This window comes from Lemur catta, chromosome 6 (assembly GCF_020740605.2).
Source record: "Lemur catta isolate mLemCat1 chromosome 6, mLemCat1.pri, whole genome shotgun sequence".
Lineage (NCBI taxonomy): Eukaryota > Metazoa > Chordata > Mammalia > Primates > Lemuridae > Lemur > Lemur catta.
Window position 1 is genome coordinate 7634323 of NC_059133.1, and position 21994 is coordinate 7656316.

At 38.9% G+C, this 21994-nt stretch overlaps 1 protein-coding gene across 6 annotated transcripts in view; it reads left to right on the plus strand.

Moving 5' to 3' along the window:
* Positions 1–21994, plus strand: part of MRTFA (myocardin related transcription factor A) — a 181449-nt gene that overhangs the window by 117799 nt on the left and 41656 nt on the right. For all 6 annotated transcript variants that reach the window (XM_045554845.1, XM_045554844.1, XM_045554846.1 and 3 more), the window contains one exon: positions 18675–18740. In XM_045554845.1, coding sequence (XP_045410801.1) covers positions 18734–18740 — 7 coding nt within the window. In that variant the 5' untranslated portion in view covers positions 18675–18733. The remainder of the gene's footprint in view (positions 1–18674; positions 18741–21994) is intronic.

Below are 21994 nucleotides of genomic sequence, written 5' to 3' on the forward strand. Positions count from 1 at the left end.
TCTGCTTGATTGTTTTTTTGGGAGAAGTGAGCCATCTTGAAAGATTGGTGTTCATGGTTTTGTACAACCTTCAGATACAGCACTGACCAGTATTAGATCTATACTGTCCAATATGGTAGCCACCAGCCAAATGCAGATTTTGAGACTTGAAATGTGGCTGAAGTGATTAAGAAACTGAGTTTTTAATTTAATTTATTTAAGAGACAGAGTCTCACTATGTTGCTTAGGCTGGATTCAAATTCCTGGGCTCAACTGATCCTTCTGCCTGTAGCTGGAACTACAGATACGTACCACTAATTTTATTTGATTTTAACTAAATTTAAATAGCATATGTGACTAGTGGCTGCCATGTCTGATAGCACAGTTCTAGACTCTTCACAGTCTGACCTTAGCCAGCTTTCCTTCTGTTACTCTCTTTCACAAACTTAATGCTCCAGCTAAATTGGAGAGTGTTGGTTGTGTTCTTAATAATATTTCCTACCTCTCATAATATTTCCTACCTCCACCCCTTGGCTCATGTTGTTCATCTTGAGTTATTAAGTCCTTCAGATTGCTTATGTGCTCCTGCCCCTATGAAACTTACCTGATCCTTTTTGAACTCTAGTAATTTATTATCTGCAAACTCTTAAAGCAGTTTTAACACTGCCACTGATTACAGATAGATTCCTTTGAGGGGTTTCTGTAATTTTTATACTTGCGTATGTGTGACAGATTTTACCTTTTCTCTCTTTTTTGTCCAAAGTGTCTAGCAAAGTCTTTTTATATGTAGTAAATATTTCATATGCATTAGTTTGCTGATGATCACTGTGCTTCTGTGCTTCCTGGCACTAGAGGGCAGTGTCAGGCCCATAAGCAAAATGAGGTGTTTATCCCAGTGATAGATTATATTTTTAGTGCTGTCCTAAATCAGTTTTATTCAGTCTCAATAATTCTAGCCTTCAGAAGGAACTCACCTCTGTTAATCATTAGTAATATTAATAAATAACCTTTTTCTGTAATTATCCTGAATTATATTCAGAATATAATGTTGGACCAGGAGTTGGTGAGATACACTGGGAAGAAACTTGGTATATCTGAGAAACACTGGCCAAGGCATTAGGTATCAGAGATTAATTCCTTGAGGGCAGAAGCCTTTTTGTGGTAGACAGCTAGTGTCCCAGAATTGAGCTGGTAGTCAAGAACCTGAAGTTCTTGGTTTGATCTTGCCAATGGTGAACTTGGCTAAGTTGCTCTAAGCTTGGCAAACCAGTTCCTCTCATTGCATAGTGGGTATAATGTCTGTAGTCCCAACTCATAGGGTGAAAAGAGATCATATGTGTGAATGTAGCTTTGTAAAGTAAATGTATAGTGTTATTTTCTTTCTCATTTCCTATCTTGTACCTGGTACCAAGGCATGCACTTAGTAAGTGATTAATTATAAATATTTATGACATTAATGTTTAAATTTTAGGTAAAGTATGTACTCTGTTAAAGGGTGATGAGAGATGCATTGATACAATTGCACTCACCTAGGCTGCACACACTGAGAGGTGATTATAGTCAAATAGTTTGTTTAGTGTATACCCTGACCTTAGATATTTAGCCTCAAAATGAACTGTGTGTGATATATGTTTTTTAAAAAGTTTACCCTCATTTGTTAGTCTCCTCTCTGGTGGATTTATTTTTGTATACTCTCTACCCGTCTTAATACTAACTTAAAGTATTCAGAATGAGCCAGTTATTGTGGGGTTTTTGGACTCATTATAGAAAACCAAGTTATTTAGATAAAAGTGGCATAGTTTGGAAATATGCATGAACATATTTTCCTGCCACATTTGTGGTTAGAAAAGAAGCAAGCTATTCAAGAAGAGGGTAGTATGGGGTTGCTTTTTGTTGAGACCAGGCATCAGCCTGGAACTTTTTCTAGTAAATCTAAGATCTAGTAAATCATTAGATTCATCAAATAAAATGTTTAGCTGAAGTTCATGCAATCTCACAGTTACAAAACACTCTTGCCAAAGAAAGTTGCATTCTTAATATCTGCAATCGAATCATTTCCTGTTCAGGCTTGCAGGTGGGGAACCCTCTGAAACTGCAGTCCTGTAAGATTAGTTATAAAGAAAATGCCTTGGTGGGAGAGGCCTTGATGATACTGAATAGACAACCTAGCAAGTGTGGGGATGAAGAAGGTACCCCAGGATCCTGGGACTAACCAAACTTAAAGGCATAGATCAGGATCTGCAAGTTCACTCGCTTGGGGTGATCTGAATAAAGCTCCTCTAGGGCATTCAGGTATGTGCTGAACACACTTGGGCAGTGGGCCAGGGAAATGGCACATTCCTGCACAGACTTTTGGAGGCCTGCCAGGTTCAAAAGCTACCATGGGGAGGCGTGGCTGTGCTTTAATAACAACAGCCCCAAGAGCCTGCTTTACATGTAGCATTTGGTCCTCCCCAGTTGAGGGGATGCCTTGGGACTGGGTTAGTCTCTAAGTCCACTTAGGGGTCGGCATATATTCTCACAGCCCTTACTCATACCTCATCTTGGAGTTAATGTTTACTGTCAATATAGCCCCCAAACTGACTCACCTCCTCTAAGTGATTCCTTCAGGCTGGAGATGCCCCAGGGCTAGCCTTTGAGATTCCACAACTCCTCTGCCTTCTCACCCCCAGCCTGCCTTCATTCAGACCCATATTTTTAGGCTTGACTAAACCTTCCATCCAAGAATAGATGGGGGGCTAGGCAAATTAGGCCGCAGTCACCTCTTCCTTTATTTGCTTCAGTGCATATCCTTAGCTGTGTAAAGGAAATTTAGGTGCGATGCACACCTTAGGCTTCACCTACCCCCACCCCCACTTGCCTGTTGCTCTTTCAATTTTTTTAATCTGATACTTAGCCTCTCCTTCCCCCACTCACACACCGTTGGAGTCTCCTAAGCTATTTCTGTCAGTTTAATGATCCCCAGCTGTTGCTGTAGTTCTGGCTGTTTTCATGCCCAGGAGAAGCAGAAGAGTCAGAGGAAAAGGGGTCTTGATTGTTGTGTGTCATACAGTGTGTCAAACAAGTCTAATTCATTTTTTAAAAACTACTGGAATGAGATGTCTTAGGGAGGGATATTAATACTGGGATAATTTGAAAATGTGGGAGGGACAAGCTAGTATTAGGGACATTTTAAAAATAAGCATTCTGCTGATAGATGTGGTATACTCTGCGTCACTCAAAATTATTCTAGAAAACTGTGGTATGTAGTAACAGGGTAATTCTTTGATCACTTTGCATTCTAGTAATACTTTCAGCTTTTGAGCTAGAATGTCCCGTCAACCCATATGTGTTGAAGGAACCAAATATCCAAATAAAAAGAAGGATTTTGTGATAGGAAGTCATTTCTGAAATGACCAGAAAAGGCATTAATTTCAGTTCTGCTTTAACTTAATGCAGACTTGTTTCGTAAAATTTGTGCAAAACCTGTAGTAATGAAATGTTCCACTTGCAAATCTGACCACACAAACTTCAGGAAATACAAAGTTGTAGTTCTTATAACAACATGAACTCCCCTATGGTTACACATACCTTTGCTTTTGAGATGTCTTTATTAAACCTGGCGGATGAGGAGTGGGAAAATCCCATAGTAGGTAAATGAGCTCCTCTATTATAATAGACTGGCCTCTCCTTTATGTATTTGATCTTGGAATTTTAACCTTTTCCAACAGTTTCAGCTGATAGACTTGTAGCTTTTACCCTTACTGCATAGAGTTTAATTTTGCAGATTTCATTCTTCCACGGAGAAGACAAATTTTTCTGCAACCTTTGTCAAAATTTATTTTTAAATCTTCCTTTAATTTTTTTGAGTCAAATAGCTAAAATTTTATATCACCTAGGACTTAAGGGTGAGAAATTATTGTATTTTTTCTTTAAATACCCATAGAGAACTTTTTTTTTTTTTTTTTGAGACAGAGTCTCGCTTTGTTGCCTGGGCTAGAGTGAGTGCCTTGGCATCAGCCTAGGTCACAGCAACCTCAAACTCCTGGGCTTAAACGATCCTCCTGCCTCAGCCTCCCGAGTAGCTGGGACTACAGACATGCACCACCATGCCCAGCTAACTTTTTCTATATATATTTTTAGTTGGCCAGTTAATTTCTTTCTATTTTTTTTAGTAGAGACGGAGTCTCGCTCTTGCTCAGGCTGGTCTTGAACTCCTGAGCTCAAGCAATCCACCCACCTCGGCCTCCCAGAGTGCTAGGATTACAGGCATGAGCCACCGTGCCCGGCCAAACTTTCTTTTTTTTAATTGAGACAGAGTCTCACTCTGTTGCCCGGCTAGAGTGAGTGCTGTGGCGTCAGCCTAGCTCACAGCAACCTCAAACTCCTGGGCTCAAGCGATCCTTCTGCCTCAGCCTCCCGAGTAGCTGGGACTACAGGCATGCACCATCATGCCTAGCTAATTTTTTCTGTATATATATTTTTTAGTTGTTCATATAATTTCTTTCTATTTTTAGTAGAGATGGGAGTCTCGCTCTTGCTCAGGCTGGTCTCGAACTCCTGATCTCAAACGATCCACCCGCCTTGGCCTCCCAGAGTTCTAGGATTATAGGCGTGAGCCACTGCACCCAGCCCCCCCCCCCCCCCCCCCCCCCCCCGAGAACTTTATACATTAACATTTGAAGAACTTTCAGATTGTTTCTCTCTCTCTCTCTCTCTCTCTCTCTCTCTCTCTCTCTCTCTCTCTCTCTCTCTCTGTGTGTGTGTCCCATATGGTCAACTTTCTGATTTTTTTATCTATTATATGTTTATTTATTTTTGGAGATGGCATCTTACTATATTGCCCAGGCTGGTCTTGAACTCCTGAGCTCAAGCGATCCTCCCACCTTAGCCTCCCAAGAAGCTGGGACTACAGGTGTGTGCCACCACAGTGGCTAAATTTCTAATCACCTCTATGCTCCCTAATCCATCCCCTAGAAAATATTTTTCTAAGGTAAAAAAATTATTTTAATCGAAATTTACTTTATTATTTTTTCCCCAAAATGTCAGTTAAATGAAATGTCATTAATTAGTACAAACACTGACAATTTAAAAAATATCGAGAAGCTGAGTAGGAAAAGCATATCATGACAGCTTTAAATACCTTACTAGAAAAAAACTAACATTCCAAGTATTAATGTTTACAGAATTTATATCAGGATATAGGCCTCCCTCATGCTTTGTCATGATTATTCTACCATGCTATGTATTTTTCAAGTCCATATTATAAAGATATGGAAAGCTTAAGTATGCTAATCTAGTTTTCAGAAAATTTTTTTTTTGTCTTTTATGGCTTGCTGTGGAATGACTACCCTACTCCAAGTTTTGAATCTGCTCACCTGTCACCTGCCTTCAACAAAGTTGGGTGCAGAATGTCAGCACCAGTGATACCAGCAGGGATTAGCAAATGAGATTCAAGGCTGCCCACATTTTCTAAGTGAACGTGCAGAACTAATGTGACAGGGAAAGTGCTGTTCCTGGTGCCTTTAATTTTGGAAGGGATTGTTCCCAATTTATCCCCACCCCATTCAGGCATCTCAGGCAAGTACATGCTATGCCCAGATCTTATGTGATGGAGTTATTTGAGCATTGCCTTATAGATCCTCAGGAAAGAGACTGTAATGATGTAGAAGTAGTTGGCAGTTTGAGATCTGTCTGTTGCAATTATAGAAGGAGATCACATCAAGGAGGAGAGGCACCTGCCCAAAATGAAATGGTGAGCCCCAGATTTTTGAGGATGTGGGAAAGAGTTTGGTTTACTTACTTATATACTTATATATAGTTATTAATATTTTTGATATGACTTTGGCATTAAATGTGATGCAGTAGAAAAAGCATAGACTTTGGTATTAAGGTAACCTATGTTCGGCTCTACGTCTTAACTAGCTGTGCAGTCAGTTAACCTTTTTGAACCTCAGTTTCTTCATCTATAAGACAGGTAGTACCTACCTCAAATAGCTATTGAGATAAAGAGAGCCACTGTAGTAGTACATCTAACTCAGTGAGTGCATAAGGTAGAAATTCAACATATTAAAATATTAGATTTCTCACTTCTTATATTTAGTTTTCTTCTCAAGACAAGCCTTTTCTCAGTGCCTTTGCACTTACTATTTCTGACATCTGGAACACTCTTTGTCCAGATCATTTCCATGGCTTATCATGTTATTTAGGTTTCTATATAAGAGTCATGTATCTCCTGAAAAGGCATTCTCTATGGACTCTATCTAAAATTACCACCCCACTCCCTAGTCACTCTGTTTTCTTATTCTACTGTATTTTTCTTCACATAATGTACCACCTGAAATTATAATATATACAATTTATTTATTGTGTTTCCTCCACTAGAACATATGCTCTGTGAGGTCAGAGACCTCATCAATCCATGTTATTGTTTTATCACCTAGCATATACAATAGGTGCATGGTAAATATTAATTCAATAAAATGAATTATTGAACCAACTGAGACTCTTCCTAGTACCAGAGAACTGGCAGAATGCAGAAAGGAAGTTGTATCAGGAAGTAGTAGCATTCTGCCTTTGTGGAGTGGATGTTCCCACGTTGAGAGCCAGATGAGAAGTAGGCCTGTGAATTACCCTTGCATCTTTCTGTCTCTTAGAGGAGCTCCTTTGATTGAACTTTAGATGTAACTACCTTTATCCTGTTAGAATCTCTATACCTTTTGGAATTTGACTATAAGCAGGCTTTTTATTTTTTATTATTTATTTTTTTTATTTCAGCATATTATGGGGGTACAAAAGTTTAGGTTATGTATATTGCCCTTGCCCCCCCCCGCCCCCCGTCAGAGCTTCAAGTGTGTCCATCCCCTAGACAGTGCACATCGCACTTGTTGTATATGCATACACCCGATTAATGTTATTCCTAAATGTGCTCTTAGGTGATGATCAGTGAAACCAATTTGATGGTGAGTACATGTAGTACTTATTTTTCCATTCTTGGGATACTTGACTTAGTAGAATGGGTTCCAGCTCTATTCAGGAAAATACAAGAGGTGCTATATCACCATTGTTTCTTATATAAGCAGGCTTTTTAGATTGTAGAGTTCTAATATATCATGTACTGTACATGTCACATACTATTCACTGAAATCACCTGGACTTTCTCCTAGTTGGTAAGTATATAGTTATTTTTTTCTCAGTGACATCATGCTAATAGCGCTATTAATACAGTTTCATTTTAAAACAATGCATAGAGGACTGGTATGTTTTACAAAAGAAGAGAGGTGCAGCATATTGTAGTGGTTAAGGGGTTGGGCTCTACATTCAGGCAGAGCTAAGTTCCAGTTTCTGCTCTACCTTTTACTTACTCTATCAGCTTGGGCAAGTTGCTTAATCTCCCTAAAACTCAATTTCCTCATCTACAAAATGATATTATAATAGTATCTTCCAGGCCGGGGAAAATCGCTCACACCTGTAATCCCAGTACTTTGGAAGGCTGAGGCAGGAAGATCGCTTGAAGCCGGGAGTTTGAGATCAGCCTGGGCAACATAATGAGACCCCTGTCTTTACAAAAAAATTTAAAAGTTAGCCAGGTGTGGTGGTGCATGCCTATAGTCCCAGCTACTTAGGAGGTTGAGGCAGGAGGATTGCTTAAGCCCATGAGTTTGAGGTTGCAGTGACCCATGATGACACCACTGCACTCCAGCCTGGGTGACAAAGCAAGACCTTGTCTCAAAAAAAAAAAAGTATCTTTCACATAGTTTTGTTGTGAGAATTAAATAAGATGATGCATGCACTTTATAAGTATTATTACACAATACAGAGACCTTTAACTTTGCATATTTTAATAGCTTAAGTTAGATTTTCATAAGCTTATCCTTTGTAAGTTACTAGGTTAGATATATAAGTAGCCCAGATTTACTAACCCAGAAGGGTACTTCATCTAAAGTTACACCTTTATCCTTGACAGTATTCAGATTAAATGGAAAATACTTATCATTTTTTGCTATTACAGGTTGAATATCCCTTATCCCAACTTTATTTGGATTTCATCTGTTTTCCCACTAATGTTCTTTTTCTATTCCAGCATCCCATCTAGGATACCATATTGCATTTAGTCATATGATTTTTAGATGGTGGATCAGTAGGATCCCAGTGAGAATTTACTTTTCTTTTCTCACTTCCACTTCTCCCTTTTTGTCTTAATTTTGAATTTGAATTTCTTTCTCTGTTAAAAGATAAATGGGGGGCCAGGTGCAGTGGCTCATGCCTATAATCCTAGCACTCTGGGAGGCCGAGGCAGGTGGATCATTTGAGCTCAGGAGTTCGAGACCAGCCTGAGCAAGGGCGAGACCCCATCTCTACTAAAAATAGAAAGAAATTATATGGACAACTAAAAATACATATACAAAAAATTAGCCGGTCATGGTGGCGCGTGCCTGTAGTCCCAGCTACTTGGGAGGCTGAGGCAGGAAGATTGCTTGAGCCCAGGAGTTTGCTGTGAGTGAGGCTGACGCCACGGCACTCTACCCCAGGCAACAGAGTGAGACCCTGTCTCAAAAAAAAAAAAATAAATAAAAATAAATGGACCTTTTTGGGTCCTTCAACCACTGCTTCTGTATTTGACAGCATAGAATTTTGGGAGCTTGCTTTGAACACTCACTGCATATTTAATTTTAATAATAAATGGGTGCTTATTCTTCTGCCTTTCTCTGAGTCTTGCTCTTTATAATTACCAGAGCATGCTTCACTGACTACATGTTCCTGAACTGCCTTCTAAAGGACAATAGTGGCCAGGCACAGTGGCTCATGCCTATAATCCTAGCACTTTGGGAAGCCGAGGGGGGTGGATCACTTGAGCTCAGGAGTTTGAGACCAGTCTGAGCAAGAGTAAGACCTCTCTACTAAAAATAGAAAAAGAAAAAAAAAAATTACCCGGGCATGGTGGTGCATGCCTGTACCCCCAGCTACTTGGGAAGCTGAGGCAGGAGATCACTTGAGCCCAGGAGTTTGAGGTTGCTGTGAGCTAGGCTGATGCCACAGCACTCTAGCCTGGGCAACAGAGTGAGACTCTGTCTCAAAAAGAAAGAAAAAAAAAAGACAGTAGTTTCCTTTCCCCTTCCCCTTCCCCTTTTCTTTCCCCTCCTTTCATCTCGTCTACCTACCCTACCAAGAACAACTTCAGATGTGATTTTAAATAAGGATGTTTTGATATAAGATTTTTTATAATACTATGCAGAATAAAATATTTTATTGGAGGTATAGTATCAGATTATAAGCTGTTCTTACTTTTGCCTTAGAGAAAATCTGTCTAATGTAAACGCCTCTGGTGAAACATTTATAATCTGTAGTATAGTTTTACAAAGCACTTTTCATGTACATTGTGTTGTTTTTTGTTTTTCTGAGCTTCAAAGGGCAGGGATTAGTTTTCCAAATTGTTTTATAGTGAGAAAATTGAGGCTAAAAGAAGTGGCTTGATTAGGTAGCAAGCAAACTAGGAATCTGTGTCTTTTGATTCTTTCTCTGATATCCTTTGGTCTCCCCTTAAAGGGGGAATACACCTATAGAATACACCAATTCTATAGGTGTATTGCATTCACTTGAAACTTATAAAATATTTATATAACCAACCCCAAATGCAGCGGTCACCTCCTTCCCCAGAAATCATAATCAGTTGACAGTAAACCCTTTCTGGTTAAGGGTAGGGCTAATTGTAGAATATATTGGATCTTTAAAATGCTGTTGTTTATATTAAAAACAAGCCAGGGATATGTTTTTGGTGCAGTGTACACTGTGCTAACCCATTTAGGCTGGTTTCCCAAGTTGAGGGAAGAAAATTAATTGTGAAAAGGACTAGAGAAACTTAGTGTTTAGAAAGTTTAAGAAAATTATATATAAGAAGCAGTAGAGGAAATTTCATGAGATGCTGTAAGACAAGGTAGGGATCAAGAACCAGAAAGCAACAGAGGCAGTGGAACCAAATTAAGGAACACAAGAGACGTCTTTCTTTTATGTCTTTCTAGGCTATATCAGGAAAGACTTATGAGAGCGTACAATAAGTAGGGGCCCCGAGAAGTATTACTTTGGGGGAATGATATCAGGAAATTGCTTGAAACTTTAGTAGAAACTGATCATGAAGATAAAATTTCTTTAAGGCCCAGTTTTTATGTTCACTAGTTGTACCCTGCATAGAAAGGATCTTGTTTCTCTTTCTCTCTGACTTCCAGTGTTGGGCAGTACCACCTTTGTGCTCTCATAACACCTAAAAATACATAACTATTTTAATATTTTTCTTTTTAAGAAAGCAACATCTCTTTTTTAGTATTTATACATACATACATGTCACACATAAGGCCAGATAAGACTTGAATTTGTCAAGAACTCTTAGTAGTAGGTCAGGCCCACTTTTGGCATGTGTGCTAGGAAAGTTCTACTTCCTATGTCTTTTTAAGTAAAAGTCTGTATTACAGACATTAATATCTTTTTTATAGCATTGTAATTATTTATTTTGAATCCTTTTTTTCCATCAGACTTAAGAGCTCCTAAGAATGAGAACCATGTCTTTTTTAGATTGTATGTTTAATACCTAGCCCTGCCTTTGAAAGTAAAAAAGATGTTTGAATGCATGAATAGGATCATGGAAATAATCAAACCCCTTAGTTGGAAAGTAGTGTCTATTAATATTTTCTTTGAAAGTACTCTTCACATTATTAGTACTTATTTGATGTTTGTTTCTCCCATGAACCATTGTTCAATGTCCCTTAAAAGTTGATGTGCTTTAAAACAGTTCATTGGGAGCATCAGAAGAAAGTCTACTTATTGTTTACTGGGTAAATTAAACCTGCTTTGCACTATTTACTTGACATGATCTATAATTGGACATCATGAACATGAATGGAGCATGTTTAATTTCCTAATATAAGTGAGTTTAAGTTAGGCCAAAGTGGCATTAAATAGGGTAGCCGTTAGAATTAGAATAGGGTAGCCATTAGAATCATCTGCTAAGCTTTTAAAAAACATCAATGTCCAGGCCCTATTCCAGACCAATTAAAAACCTTCCCAGGTTAGGCACAGTGGCTCATGCCTGTAATCCTAGAACTTTGGGAGGCCAAGGTGGGAGGATCAAGTGAGGTCAGGAGTTTAAGAACAGTCTGAACAAGAGTAAGACTCCATCTCTACAAAAAATAGAAAAATGAGCTGGGTGTGATGGCTCTCACTTACAGTCCCAGCCACTCAAGGGGCTGAGACAAGAGGATCTCTTGAGCCCAGGAGGCTGAGGTTGCATTGAGCTATGAGCACACCACAATACTTGCAACAGAGTAAGACCCTGTTTAAAAACAAAAACAAAAAAACCCCCAGCCTTCCCAGTAAATAAAAAAAACAACCTTCCCAGGTGGTTTTATTGTGAAGCAAGGGTTAAGAATCACTGGAGTCAGAGAATACAAGGATCTGGATAAAGAAGATTTGGGTCCAGTCCTGGCTTCTATTTACTAGTATTTTGTCAAGGATTCTTGCATCTATATTCATAAGAGATACTGGTGTGTAGTTTTGTTGGGATGTCTTTGTCTGGGTTTATTATCAGACTATAATACTAGCTTCATAAAATGAGTTGGGAAGTGTTCCCTACTCTGTTTTCTAGAAGAGTTTGTGAAAGATTGGTGTTAATTCTTTTCTTAAGTATTTGGAGAAATTTGTAAGTGAAGCCTCTGGACCTGGACTTTTCTTTGTGGGAAAATTGTTGATTACTATTTCAATCTCTTTACTTGTTATAGTTCTGTTGGGATTTTCTGTTTTTTCTTGAGTCAATTTCAATAATTTATGCCTTTCTAGGAGTTTGCTCATTTCATCTAAGTTATCTAATTTGTTGACATAAACTTGTTTCTAGTATTCCTCACAATCCTTTAATTTCTGTAGAGTTTGTGGTAATGTCTCCTTTTGCATTTCTGGGTTTGACATCTGTTTTCTCTCTTTTCTTGGTCAGTGTAAGTAAAGCTTGTCAGTTTTTGTTCTGTTCAAACAACAAACTTTTGATTCCGCTGATTTTTCTCTGTTGTTTTTCTGTTTTCTGTATCATTGTTTATCACTTTAATTTCCTTTCTTCTACTCGCCTTGGGTTTAATTTGCTCTTTTTCTAGCTTCTAAAAGTGAAAGCTTACAGGATGTACTTGAGATCTTTCTTCTTTTCTAATATTGGCATTCAAATCTATGAATTTCCCTTTAAGCACTGTTTTAACTATATCCCATAAATTTTGGTGAATTGTTAGTTTAAAATACTTTCTAATTTCCTTCATTATTTCTCTTTTGACCCTATGACTAAGAATGTGTTGGACCAGCTGTGTCCTAGCATTTTGGGAGGCCGAGGCAGGAGGATTGCTTGTGGCCGGGAGTTGAAACCAGCATGAGCAAGAGCGAGACCCCGTCTCTACAAAATAGAAAAATCAGTCGGGTGTGGTGGCACACGCCTGTAGTCCCAGCTACTCCTACTGGGGGGGCGGGGGGCTAAGGTAGGAGGATTGTTTGAGCCCAGGAGTTTGAGGTTGCAGTGAGCTATGGTGACGCCACTGCACTGTGTAGCCCAGGCAACAGAGTGAGACCCCTGTCTCCACAAAAAAAAAAGAGAAAGAAAGAAAAGAAAGAAAAAATGTTGTTTAATTTCTACATATTTAGAAATTTCCCAGATTTCCTTCTGTTGTTCATTTGTAATTTGTTAATAATTCCATTGGGATCAGAGAATGATTTTAATCCTTTTAGATGTACTGAAACTTGTACATCTAGTAAATGATCCGTCCTTGGGAATGCTACATGTGTGCTTGGGAAGAATTTGTATTCTGCTGTTGCTGGGTGGAGTGTTCTATATGTGTTTGTTCTATTTGGTTGATAGTGTTGTTCAAGTCTTATATATCCTTGTTGATTCTGCCTAGTTGTTCTGCCTGTTATTGAGAATGAGGTAAGTTGTGATTCTTGAGGAGATAAACTCAAATACTCCTTATTCTAAATCATCTAAATAAGCATCATGCAATCTAATTAAAATGTAGAAATCCTCTAGTATTAGTTTTATTTTAGGAATGCTAGAAATGGCATCTAGTAATTTACTTTCTAGTATATTGGAAATAAAATATTTTAATGTTTTATTTTAGTGTGAAGGATACTTTTAATTGTCCTGAAAACTGATGCTTTCAAACTTGGTTCCAGCCAGACCAGTCTTTCAGTTGATTGTTTTTGGGTAACAGTTTCCTCCTCTGAAGTGTGAGAGCCTCCATAGGTTAGAGCCAAATATCTGAGTAGGGAAAGAGAAAAGATTTTTGAGGAGTATTTTTGTTTGCCTTTAGGTCTCCTCAAGCATATAAACATCATTAATTTTCTAACACAGCAGTTTTTTGAATAGCTTATAATTCCTAGTCAAAGAGCATTTCCCTTATTTGCCAACAAGTTTGTTTAGGAGCCTTTTCTAATAAATGTTCTGAAAAGCTGTGGCCAGATTCAGTTGTCATTTGATTAAAAGTTTCATGAGAAAAAATACTTGTCAGTGTTCTTCAGTTAGGACCAAGTTAATGGAATGTTGCTACAGTCTGAGAAACTTCTGTGAGAGGATTTACTGAGCAAAGGATGCTGTGGAGGAGGAGGAGTTTTGGTTATTTTTGCTATCCTGTCATTCCCGTACTAATCCCCTCCATATTTTTTCTTGCTTCTTTTTAACTTTACCTCCTGATTTTAGAAGCCTTGGGGTAATCAATAAATGGATAGGTAGGAGCAGCATACCAAACTGCACATTTCCCTTTCCCATGAAATCCAGGACTAATGCCCAGTGGAAGCCACATAGCTGGGCTTGAGAAAACTTCACTTCTTATTCCTTTTTCTTTCCAGTCCTGATTGACCCTGCTGTTTGATGTGTCCAGTTCTTGAGCATTACCCTTTTAATGCCATCAAGATGCTTCCATGGTCTTGCAGGGCAGAAATATTATTAAGGTCACTCCTTGGCTTTGATTTCCCAAGTAGCCAGTTATTCAAATAGCAATTGAGGCTTTTGTTTGAGGCAGATAAAAAAACCTGATTATTTTCATGGAGAGTGGAAAAACCTAGGATTTTTTACTTTATGATTTGGTTTCTTTTCTTTCTATTCTAATTCTTTCCTGGCAGGCAACTCAGTTGATTCACCATCCATCAGCTTTAAAGACATCTGTTCATGTATATATAGGTTGTTCACATAGACCCAATTAGAAACATGACATATTAAATTTGTGGAATTTAATAACTGTAAAGGTATAAAGACTTAAGCTTGTGTGCAAATAGGTATTTTTGTTTAGTTTTTATTGACTTGGGAAGTGGAAGGAAACATAAATAGGGATGTACAGTGACAGAGATTATGTCAAATTCCTATTCTCTTGAATCTTCCTAGACTAGTACTATCTGTGAAAATAATCATTTATTTTAGATATTTTTTAGGGAGTGTGGTTGTGCATTAAATTTATATAGCCTCTGAAATATTCTCCTGATTTGGGTAACTTCTGCAGTGAACACAGAACATATGGCTCTATGGTATTTACTGGAAGTGAGTTTGAAATGATTTCTTCTAAAATGAATAATCCTAAAGTCTGGAAATGTAAAGGCATTCTATTTAGAGTGCTTAGAATTAAGAGGAATTAAGATAGACTAAGGAAATGGAAACTTCATATAAACAGCCTTTTCTTTGTAGTTGAAATTCTGAGAAGGATCACTGTAAATCTACACAGCTAACCAGATAAATTACAAAATAAAATGAAGTATATGTTGGGTGCCATAATTCAGAGTTTACTCCTTTGGTCTTTTTTCCCCTTCTTGTAAACATTGTCAGAGTTAGCAGGAGAGGGTTATGCAGTGTATAAAACAATACATACCTACAATCAGGTGGTTACAATAACCAAGATAATAGTGATACAGGGTAAATTCCATTATTTGAGTAGGGAACTTGGTCAGGTTTTAGATAAACAGAGTTCAGAGTTTTAACTTCTGGGAGAGATGAGACAGATTTTTCAGATAACTGAACTTTAGTTTTAGAGATGAAAAAAGTTTAATTAGATAAGCCTTCTTTGAACTAGAACTGTGCATATGTGTATATATAGATCTGTGTATAAATAGATGTATATATACACAATATACATATTTACTGTATACATATATGTGTGTGCATGTGTTTGTATGTATATGTATATATAAAAACTGAATACATAGGCCTTTTACTGTGCTCTCCATAGGAAACTTGAATCAGAAATTTATTAAAGAACAAATGTGTTAGCTTTCATAGACTTACATTTTTGTTTTCATGAAGGAAGAAGTTTTTTAATGAAAAAGTTTGCATTATATCCCTTATGGGATATAATGTATATAGTTATCTGTATATAGTTGACTTAAGAGGGCTATTGATTTATATTTCAAAATTATTTTTGGATAATAGCAAATGCTTTCATTAATTATTATTTCTTTGAAGTGTTCAGATTTATTGAATTACAATTTCCCTCTTCTCTGAAATAAAATTAATTTGTTATATTTAATCGTTTTCTCATAGTTTATCTTACAGTGGGCCTTGGCCCTCCCTTTTTTTCCCTGTAGAGAGACGTATTGCACGCATACTGTGAAGTGCCCCCACTTTAGAGTAACAGAGACCTGGGTATAAATTCTAGTTCCACCACTTTTGAGCTGTATGACAGAAGACAAATTTTAAAGGTCTAATGCTTAGTTTTCTCATCGGCAAAATGGAGATAATAGTTGCACCATCCTCACAGGGCTTTTTTTTTAAAGGATTAAATTAGTTAAAAGCATGTCAATAATTTAACACAGGGCCTGACACATAGTAATACACTCAGTGCTCTTAACTATTATTATTTGTATTTTATCAATGTAATTATTATTGTTGCTGATCTGTGGTTATGATTTATTTTGAGATCAAGTTCCTAGATTAAATTTGGTTTACTGAAGTTGGTCATCTCAACTCCTTTGACCCTGGTCTGAACCATCCATTTTCCTTAGCCCTTTTTTCTGTCTCACCAGAGAATGAGCCCAGGTGATCACACTCCATGCCTATCACCTCAGCAGAGCAGGCTTCCAGAAGATCCTGAAGAAGTAAAGTAAGGAGCCCAGGTTCTAGAATCAGAACGCTTGGGTCCAAATCCTGTTCTACCTCTTGTTAGTGAGATTACCTTAGGTAAATTACTTAATCCCCCTGGGCCTCACTCCCCTTATCTGTAAAATGGGATTAATAATATCTGTCTTCATATAGATGTTATGAAGATTAAATGAGTTAAAAGTATGTAGAACAGTGTCTGGCACAGAGTACCTGCTCAATAAACGTCAGCTACTAGTGTAGCTGTTGCAGTTTTTATCATTTAATTCTCCAAGGCTTTGTTTTTAACGATGTTAATTTGTAAAATAATAACCTCTTGGTTAGATTTCTCAGACTACATATATCACCCAGTCAATGGAGTTGAGATCCAATTCAAGAAACAATTATTAAATGCCTACATATGGCTGGGTGCAGTGGCTCACGCTTGTAATCCTACCACTCTGGGAGGCCTAGGTGGGTGGATCATTTGAGCTCAGGAGTTCGAGACCAGCCTGAGCAAGAGCCAGACCCTGTCTCCACTAAAAAAAAAAAAAAGAAATTATATGGACAACTAAAAATATATATAGAAAAAATTAGCCGGGCATGGTGGTGCATGCCTGTAGTCCCAGCTACTTGGGAGGCCGAGGCAGGAGGATCGTTTGAGCCCGGGAGTTTGAGGTTGCTGTGAGCTAGGCTGTGCCACGGCACTCTAGCCTGGGCAATAGAGTGAGACTCTGACTCCAAAAAAAAAAAAAAAAGCCTACATATATTAAGTGCCGTGGGGGGGCATTTATCAAAAAGATATATTCCCTGCTTTCTAGAAGTTTATAAACTGGTAGGAGAGATAAGATATGTTCAGGGGGTAACTATTATGCAGGGCAGAATATTACTATCCTTTTTATAACACGTAAAAGGTAGCTTACAGGAGGTCTAGAGTAATTCTGAATGCTGGGGGGTGAGTTGGGAGTTCAGATAAAAAGGGCAGAAAGTTCATGGTACTTGAAGAAGAGTAACTAGACAACTTTGAGATGACTTAGAATGAGAGAGACATAGCACAGGTAAGGACACACCAGGGAGCTTCCACTGTAGCAGGGGAAAGTGGGATGAGGTAAAACTGGTAAGAGAGGACTGAGGAGGTGGAGTCAAAGTTGGCTCAAACATTTTTTTTTTTTTGAGACAGAGTCTCACTTTGTTGCCCGGGCTAGAGTGAGTGCCGTGGCGTCAGCCTAGCTCACAGCAACCTCAAACTCCTGGGCTTAAGCGATCCTACTGCCTCAGCCTCCCGAGTAGCTGGGACTACAGGCATGTGCCACCATGCCCGGCTAATTTTTTCTATATATATTTTTAGTTGTCCAGATAATTTATTTCTATTTTTAGTAGAGACGGGGTCTCGCTCAGGCTGGTTTCGAACTCCTGACCTCGAGTGATCCACCCCCCTCGGCCTCCCAGAGTGCTAGGATTACAGGCGTGAGCCACCATGCCCGGCCAACATTTTGATATTAGTTCTAGAGAGGATAGTGATACCATTAAAAAGGATATGGGAAGTGATTAGGTTTTTAGGAGAAAGACAAATTCTACTTTGGATCTCTTGAACCTGAGATGTAAGCAGGAGCCCTAGTTATGGTTTTGCCATTCTTGGAGGCCTCCTTAAAATCTGCTCTGTGGATGGAAAAGTCAGATATTAAGACAGTATGATTCCCAATAGATGCAGGTTTCCCTCAGATGTGACTTGCAGGGCCCCTACAATAGAAGACTTACTATGTAAGGAGACTTTCCTTTGTGCATGGGACCCTCCTAACCCTCCTTCTCTGAACATTTTCTCACTTAGTCTCTGAATGACAGCTGTGCCATTGTCATTCTGCATAGTGTATGGTTGTAACACCCATTTGGTTTCATTGGCTTTTGAAATAGAGATGATTTATTTTTAACTTAAAAAAAAATCCTTATTAAGTTGTTTGATTAAGCAGTGTTGCCAGAGTAGAAACAGGAGAAATACCCGTCATTCTCTTGCTGGTCCGGATGTGCTTTGAGTCATCTTGCTTGGTTGTTTTACCTCAACAGAAGAAGGCTCTAAGTGAAGAGGAAGAAGAAGAAAAGAGGTATATTAATGGTAAAATATTTTCTAGTCTAGAAAACTGCATTGCTTGGTGAAATAGCTATAATTTTTAGATACAAAAGAGTATACAAACAACCAATACTTCCTGATCTCTGTGAGTAGCTGTTTCATTCATTATGCTTATGGTGGTAAACATTTTCTAACAAAGTGTAGAGCGTCTGGAAAGCTTTTTCTGCTGGATGGTGGTCCTCATTATGATATTTTCTCTGAGTTTCGAATTGGTGTTTTTCAGTCTTAGGAGGAGGACCCAGTGTTGTAGGAGGTTTTGAGCAAGAGACAAGACTCTGGTACTTTGTGGATTGTTATCGCCCTGCAAGACCCTTCGCAACTTCCTCTTGCCGCCCACAGCAGAATACGGAAACCCTGCTGTATCAGGCCACTTCTGCAATTACAGACAGTTGCAATTCAAGGGGATCCTTCTTTTTAACACTACATTTTTCTGTTTTTAAGACACATTTGAAAATGTGTCTTTTGAGGTGGAATACTCTACTGACCCTTCATCTGTCCTTTCTCTTTGCTGCCCTGCAGTGCTGCAGTTGAAGCTCCAGCAGCGCCGGACCCGGGAAGAACTGGTGAGCCAAGGGATCATGCCGCGTAAGTGCCTCCCTCTCTCTCTCTCTCTCTCTCTCTCTCTCTCTCTCTCTCTCTCTCTCTCTCAGCACTTGATAGAGTTGCTTTTAGGACATGGTTGTATGTACCCAGTATGCCGTGGGAAATACCTAATGTAAAACAAGGGCTACAGGTTTTGTTTTCCATTCTTTTCTGTCTTGTGCTTTTCCAACTTCAGGGACTCTCAGTTGCTAAATAGTTAAGATAACTAATTGATCAAGTTCAGTGAAACAATCATTAGGTTTAACGCTTGCCATTGAATCATACTTAGCTTCGGAACTGCACCTTTAAAAGGGTTGCCAAACCCTGTACACTTCCATCTATAGGAGGGGCAGATCTTGAGCTGAAGGGTGTGGTATTGTGAGGAAGAACCCACTTGTTGTATATGCTTTGCCTTTGTGTTCAGATTCTTAGGAAGAGAAACCTCTTTACCATCTGGTATTTTGAATCAACCACAGTTTTCTTTAGAGTGAGGTCCTCAAATACCCTAAGGCTGGCACGGGTGTGAGCATGGCTGAGTGGAGTAGTTCACAGTGCTAGGCTCAGTAGGTGCAGAACTGCATCCCTTAGGGGAGAAATGAAACCAAACCTTGGAATCTGTTAGAAGTAAGAAAATGTGCTTTTAATACTAACAGCGTTATAAAGGGAGTAGAAGCTAGAGCCAACAAGATACTGCTCTTTCTGACATTTCTTTTTTAAGTCATTATCAGAGAACATAGGCTCTCCCTCTTTTCTGTTTGTATGTTATCACCAGTTGAATATGCTCTAATGAAGTTAAACAAAAAGTCTTACAACTACTTGTGGCTCTGTAATGGGAGAACTGATGTCTTTTCACCTTAACTCAATACCTGCTGACCTATTGCCACCATATTTTCCTTTCATTCACTCACTCATTCAGAATATTTGAGTACCTAGTATGTGCCAGTTGATATAGCAAGATAAATCTGGTTCCTGCTGTCAGATTTATATTTAGAAGGGCAGGACTGGTAATAAACAAGGAGGCAAATAAATAAGATAATTTCAGAGCATGGTAAGTGCTATCAAGTAAATGAAGTGGTTGGTGTGTTAACAAGTAATAGGGATAAGATGGTTAAGGAAGACCTCCCTGAAGAGGAAATATTTGAGCTGAGATCCAAAGGATGAGATGGAGGCAGCCATTCAGAAAGCAGGGAGAGGGCTCAAGGGAGGAAAAAAAGCCTAAGGGCCCAGTGCAGGTGAGAGTTTGACGTGTTTAAAGAGCACCAAGGAAGCCAACGTGGCTGGAGCATGGTGGAGGGGGAGTGTGGGGTAAGTGAAGATGGTCAAGATGTCCTTTCACCAAAGACATTATGTATTTAGTGTCTACTTTGTGCCCAGGGGAGTCCTGGATGCTATAAAGATTAAAGAAATAAGAGGCAGGGTACCTACCTTCAAGACATTGAACAGCCACAATTTGGGTAGCCAAAATTTACCCATACACAAAATAAAAAGCAGTTGAATGCTGACTGTGATTACAGTACTAGTTCTGAGAGCATAATGCTACTTCTCAGGATTTGTAGTATGTTCAGGATCTAAAAGCTATGCACAGGGTGAGTGTCTTTCATTCTTGTTCTTGTCTTTCATTTAATAACAGAGACTAGTGGAGATTGTCATTTAATAGGATTTATCAATTACAGTCTCCTTGCTTAGCATTTTTTGTAGTATTCCATGTTGTTAAGACAAATGATGCTTCACTTTATTGTAGTTATCTGCTTATATGCCTGTACTTCTAACTAGACCACGAACTCCTTGAGAAAATATCTTAATTATATTTCTGTCCTCAGTGCCTGGCGCTGAATGAATGAAGACAGTTGTAAAGTGCCATGCATGCTTGTGTGTATGAGAGAGAAAGACAGACAGACAGAACTGAGAGCAGTCTGTTTCAAATTCTGAGCACAGAATTTGAAATGCTTCCATTCTGTCAGAAGCCCAGATTCTAAAATTGTTCTGAATATCTAATTGTATACTTTGGGCTGTTCTCTGTATTTGTGAAGTGAGAATAATTGCCTTTCCTGTAGGAAAGAAATGACCTGCTTCTATGAGAATATTGCATTGTCCCATCTACCAAGGGCCACTGCCTTCAGCTATGGACACAATCTTATTTTTCTCCTTTTCTAGTGAAAGCAGTAGGTTGTAAACTCTCAGATTCTGAAAGAGAATGTTGAAGCCTAGGAGTAGTTTCAAGTGTGAGTTCCTTGCTCATCCATGTACCTGTTGATACATGGATAGATGAGGCTCATTTTTTTTGCCAGCCCCACTATAGGTGAGTGACCCTGTCTCATCACCACCCTGTGTCGCATCACTCCTGTTGTAATTGTCAGCACTCCCTGACACCCCTTCACCCTGCTGTCTTCCACTAGCCTCAACTCCATGTCTTAAAGAAAATGTGAGGAGTGCTGGGGAAAAATCATAAATAGCATATTTGAAGGTTTGGAGACCTGAAAAAGTCACATCTTATTTGAAGTGCTTTCTTCCATTCCCATTCTGTGGGCCTGAGGAGTTTCTGAAAAGAGCCCTTATATTAATATTTAAGTTTGTTGTACAACTTAGGAGGTAGGCAGGGCCTTCAAGCTAGGGAAAAAAACAATATAGTCGGGCTGGGTGTGGTGGCTCATGCCTGTAATCCTAGCACTCTGGGAGGCTGAGACGGGAGGATCGCTCCAGGTCAGGAGTTTGAGACCAGCCTGAGCAAGAGCGAGACCCCATCTCTACTAAAAATAGAAAGAAATGATCTGGACAGCTAAAAATATATATATAGAAAAAATTAGCCAGGCATGGTGGTGCATGCCTGTAGTCCCAGCTACTCGGGAGACTGAGGCAGGAGGATTGCTTAAGCCCAGGAGTTTGAGTTTGCTGTGAGCTAGGCCAATGCCATGGCACTCCAGCCCGGACAATAGAGCGAGACTCTGTCTCAAAAAAAAAAAAAAAACAACATAGACATGGCTGTATTTTGTCTCATCATTTCTGGTTTGTACCTCTTATCAAATTCTTCTCATTCCAGTCTTTTCTAGCTCTGGGAAGGGAAAAACCCATCCACCTCATTTCCCAGAACACTCGCACACAGTTGCCATGTAGGACTGGCTGTCAGTACTGACATCATATCTGTAGGACTCAGTGTGCATCAGTGGCTCCCTTCCCTTAAGGGTTGTTCACGTTTCTGTATATTATTCAAAATCTGTATATTATTCAGGGTTGTGGACTTTCCATGAAGTTTAGAGCAG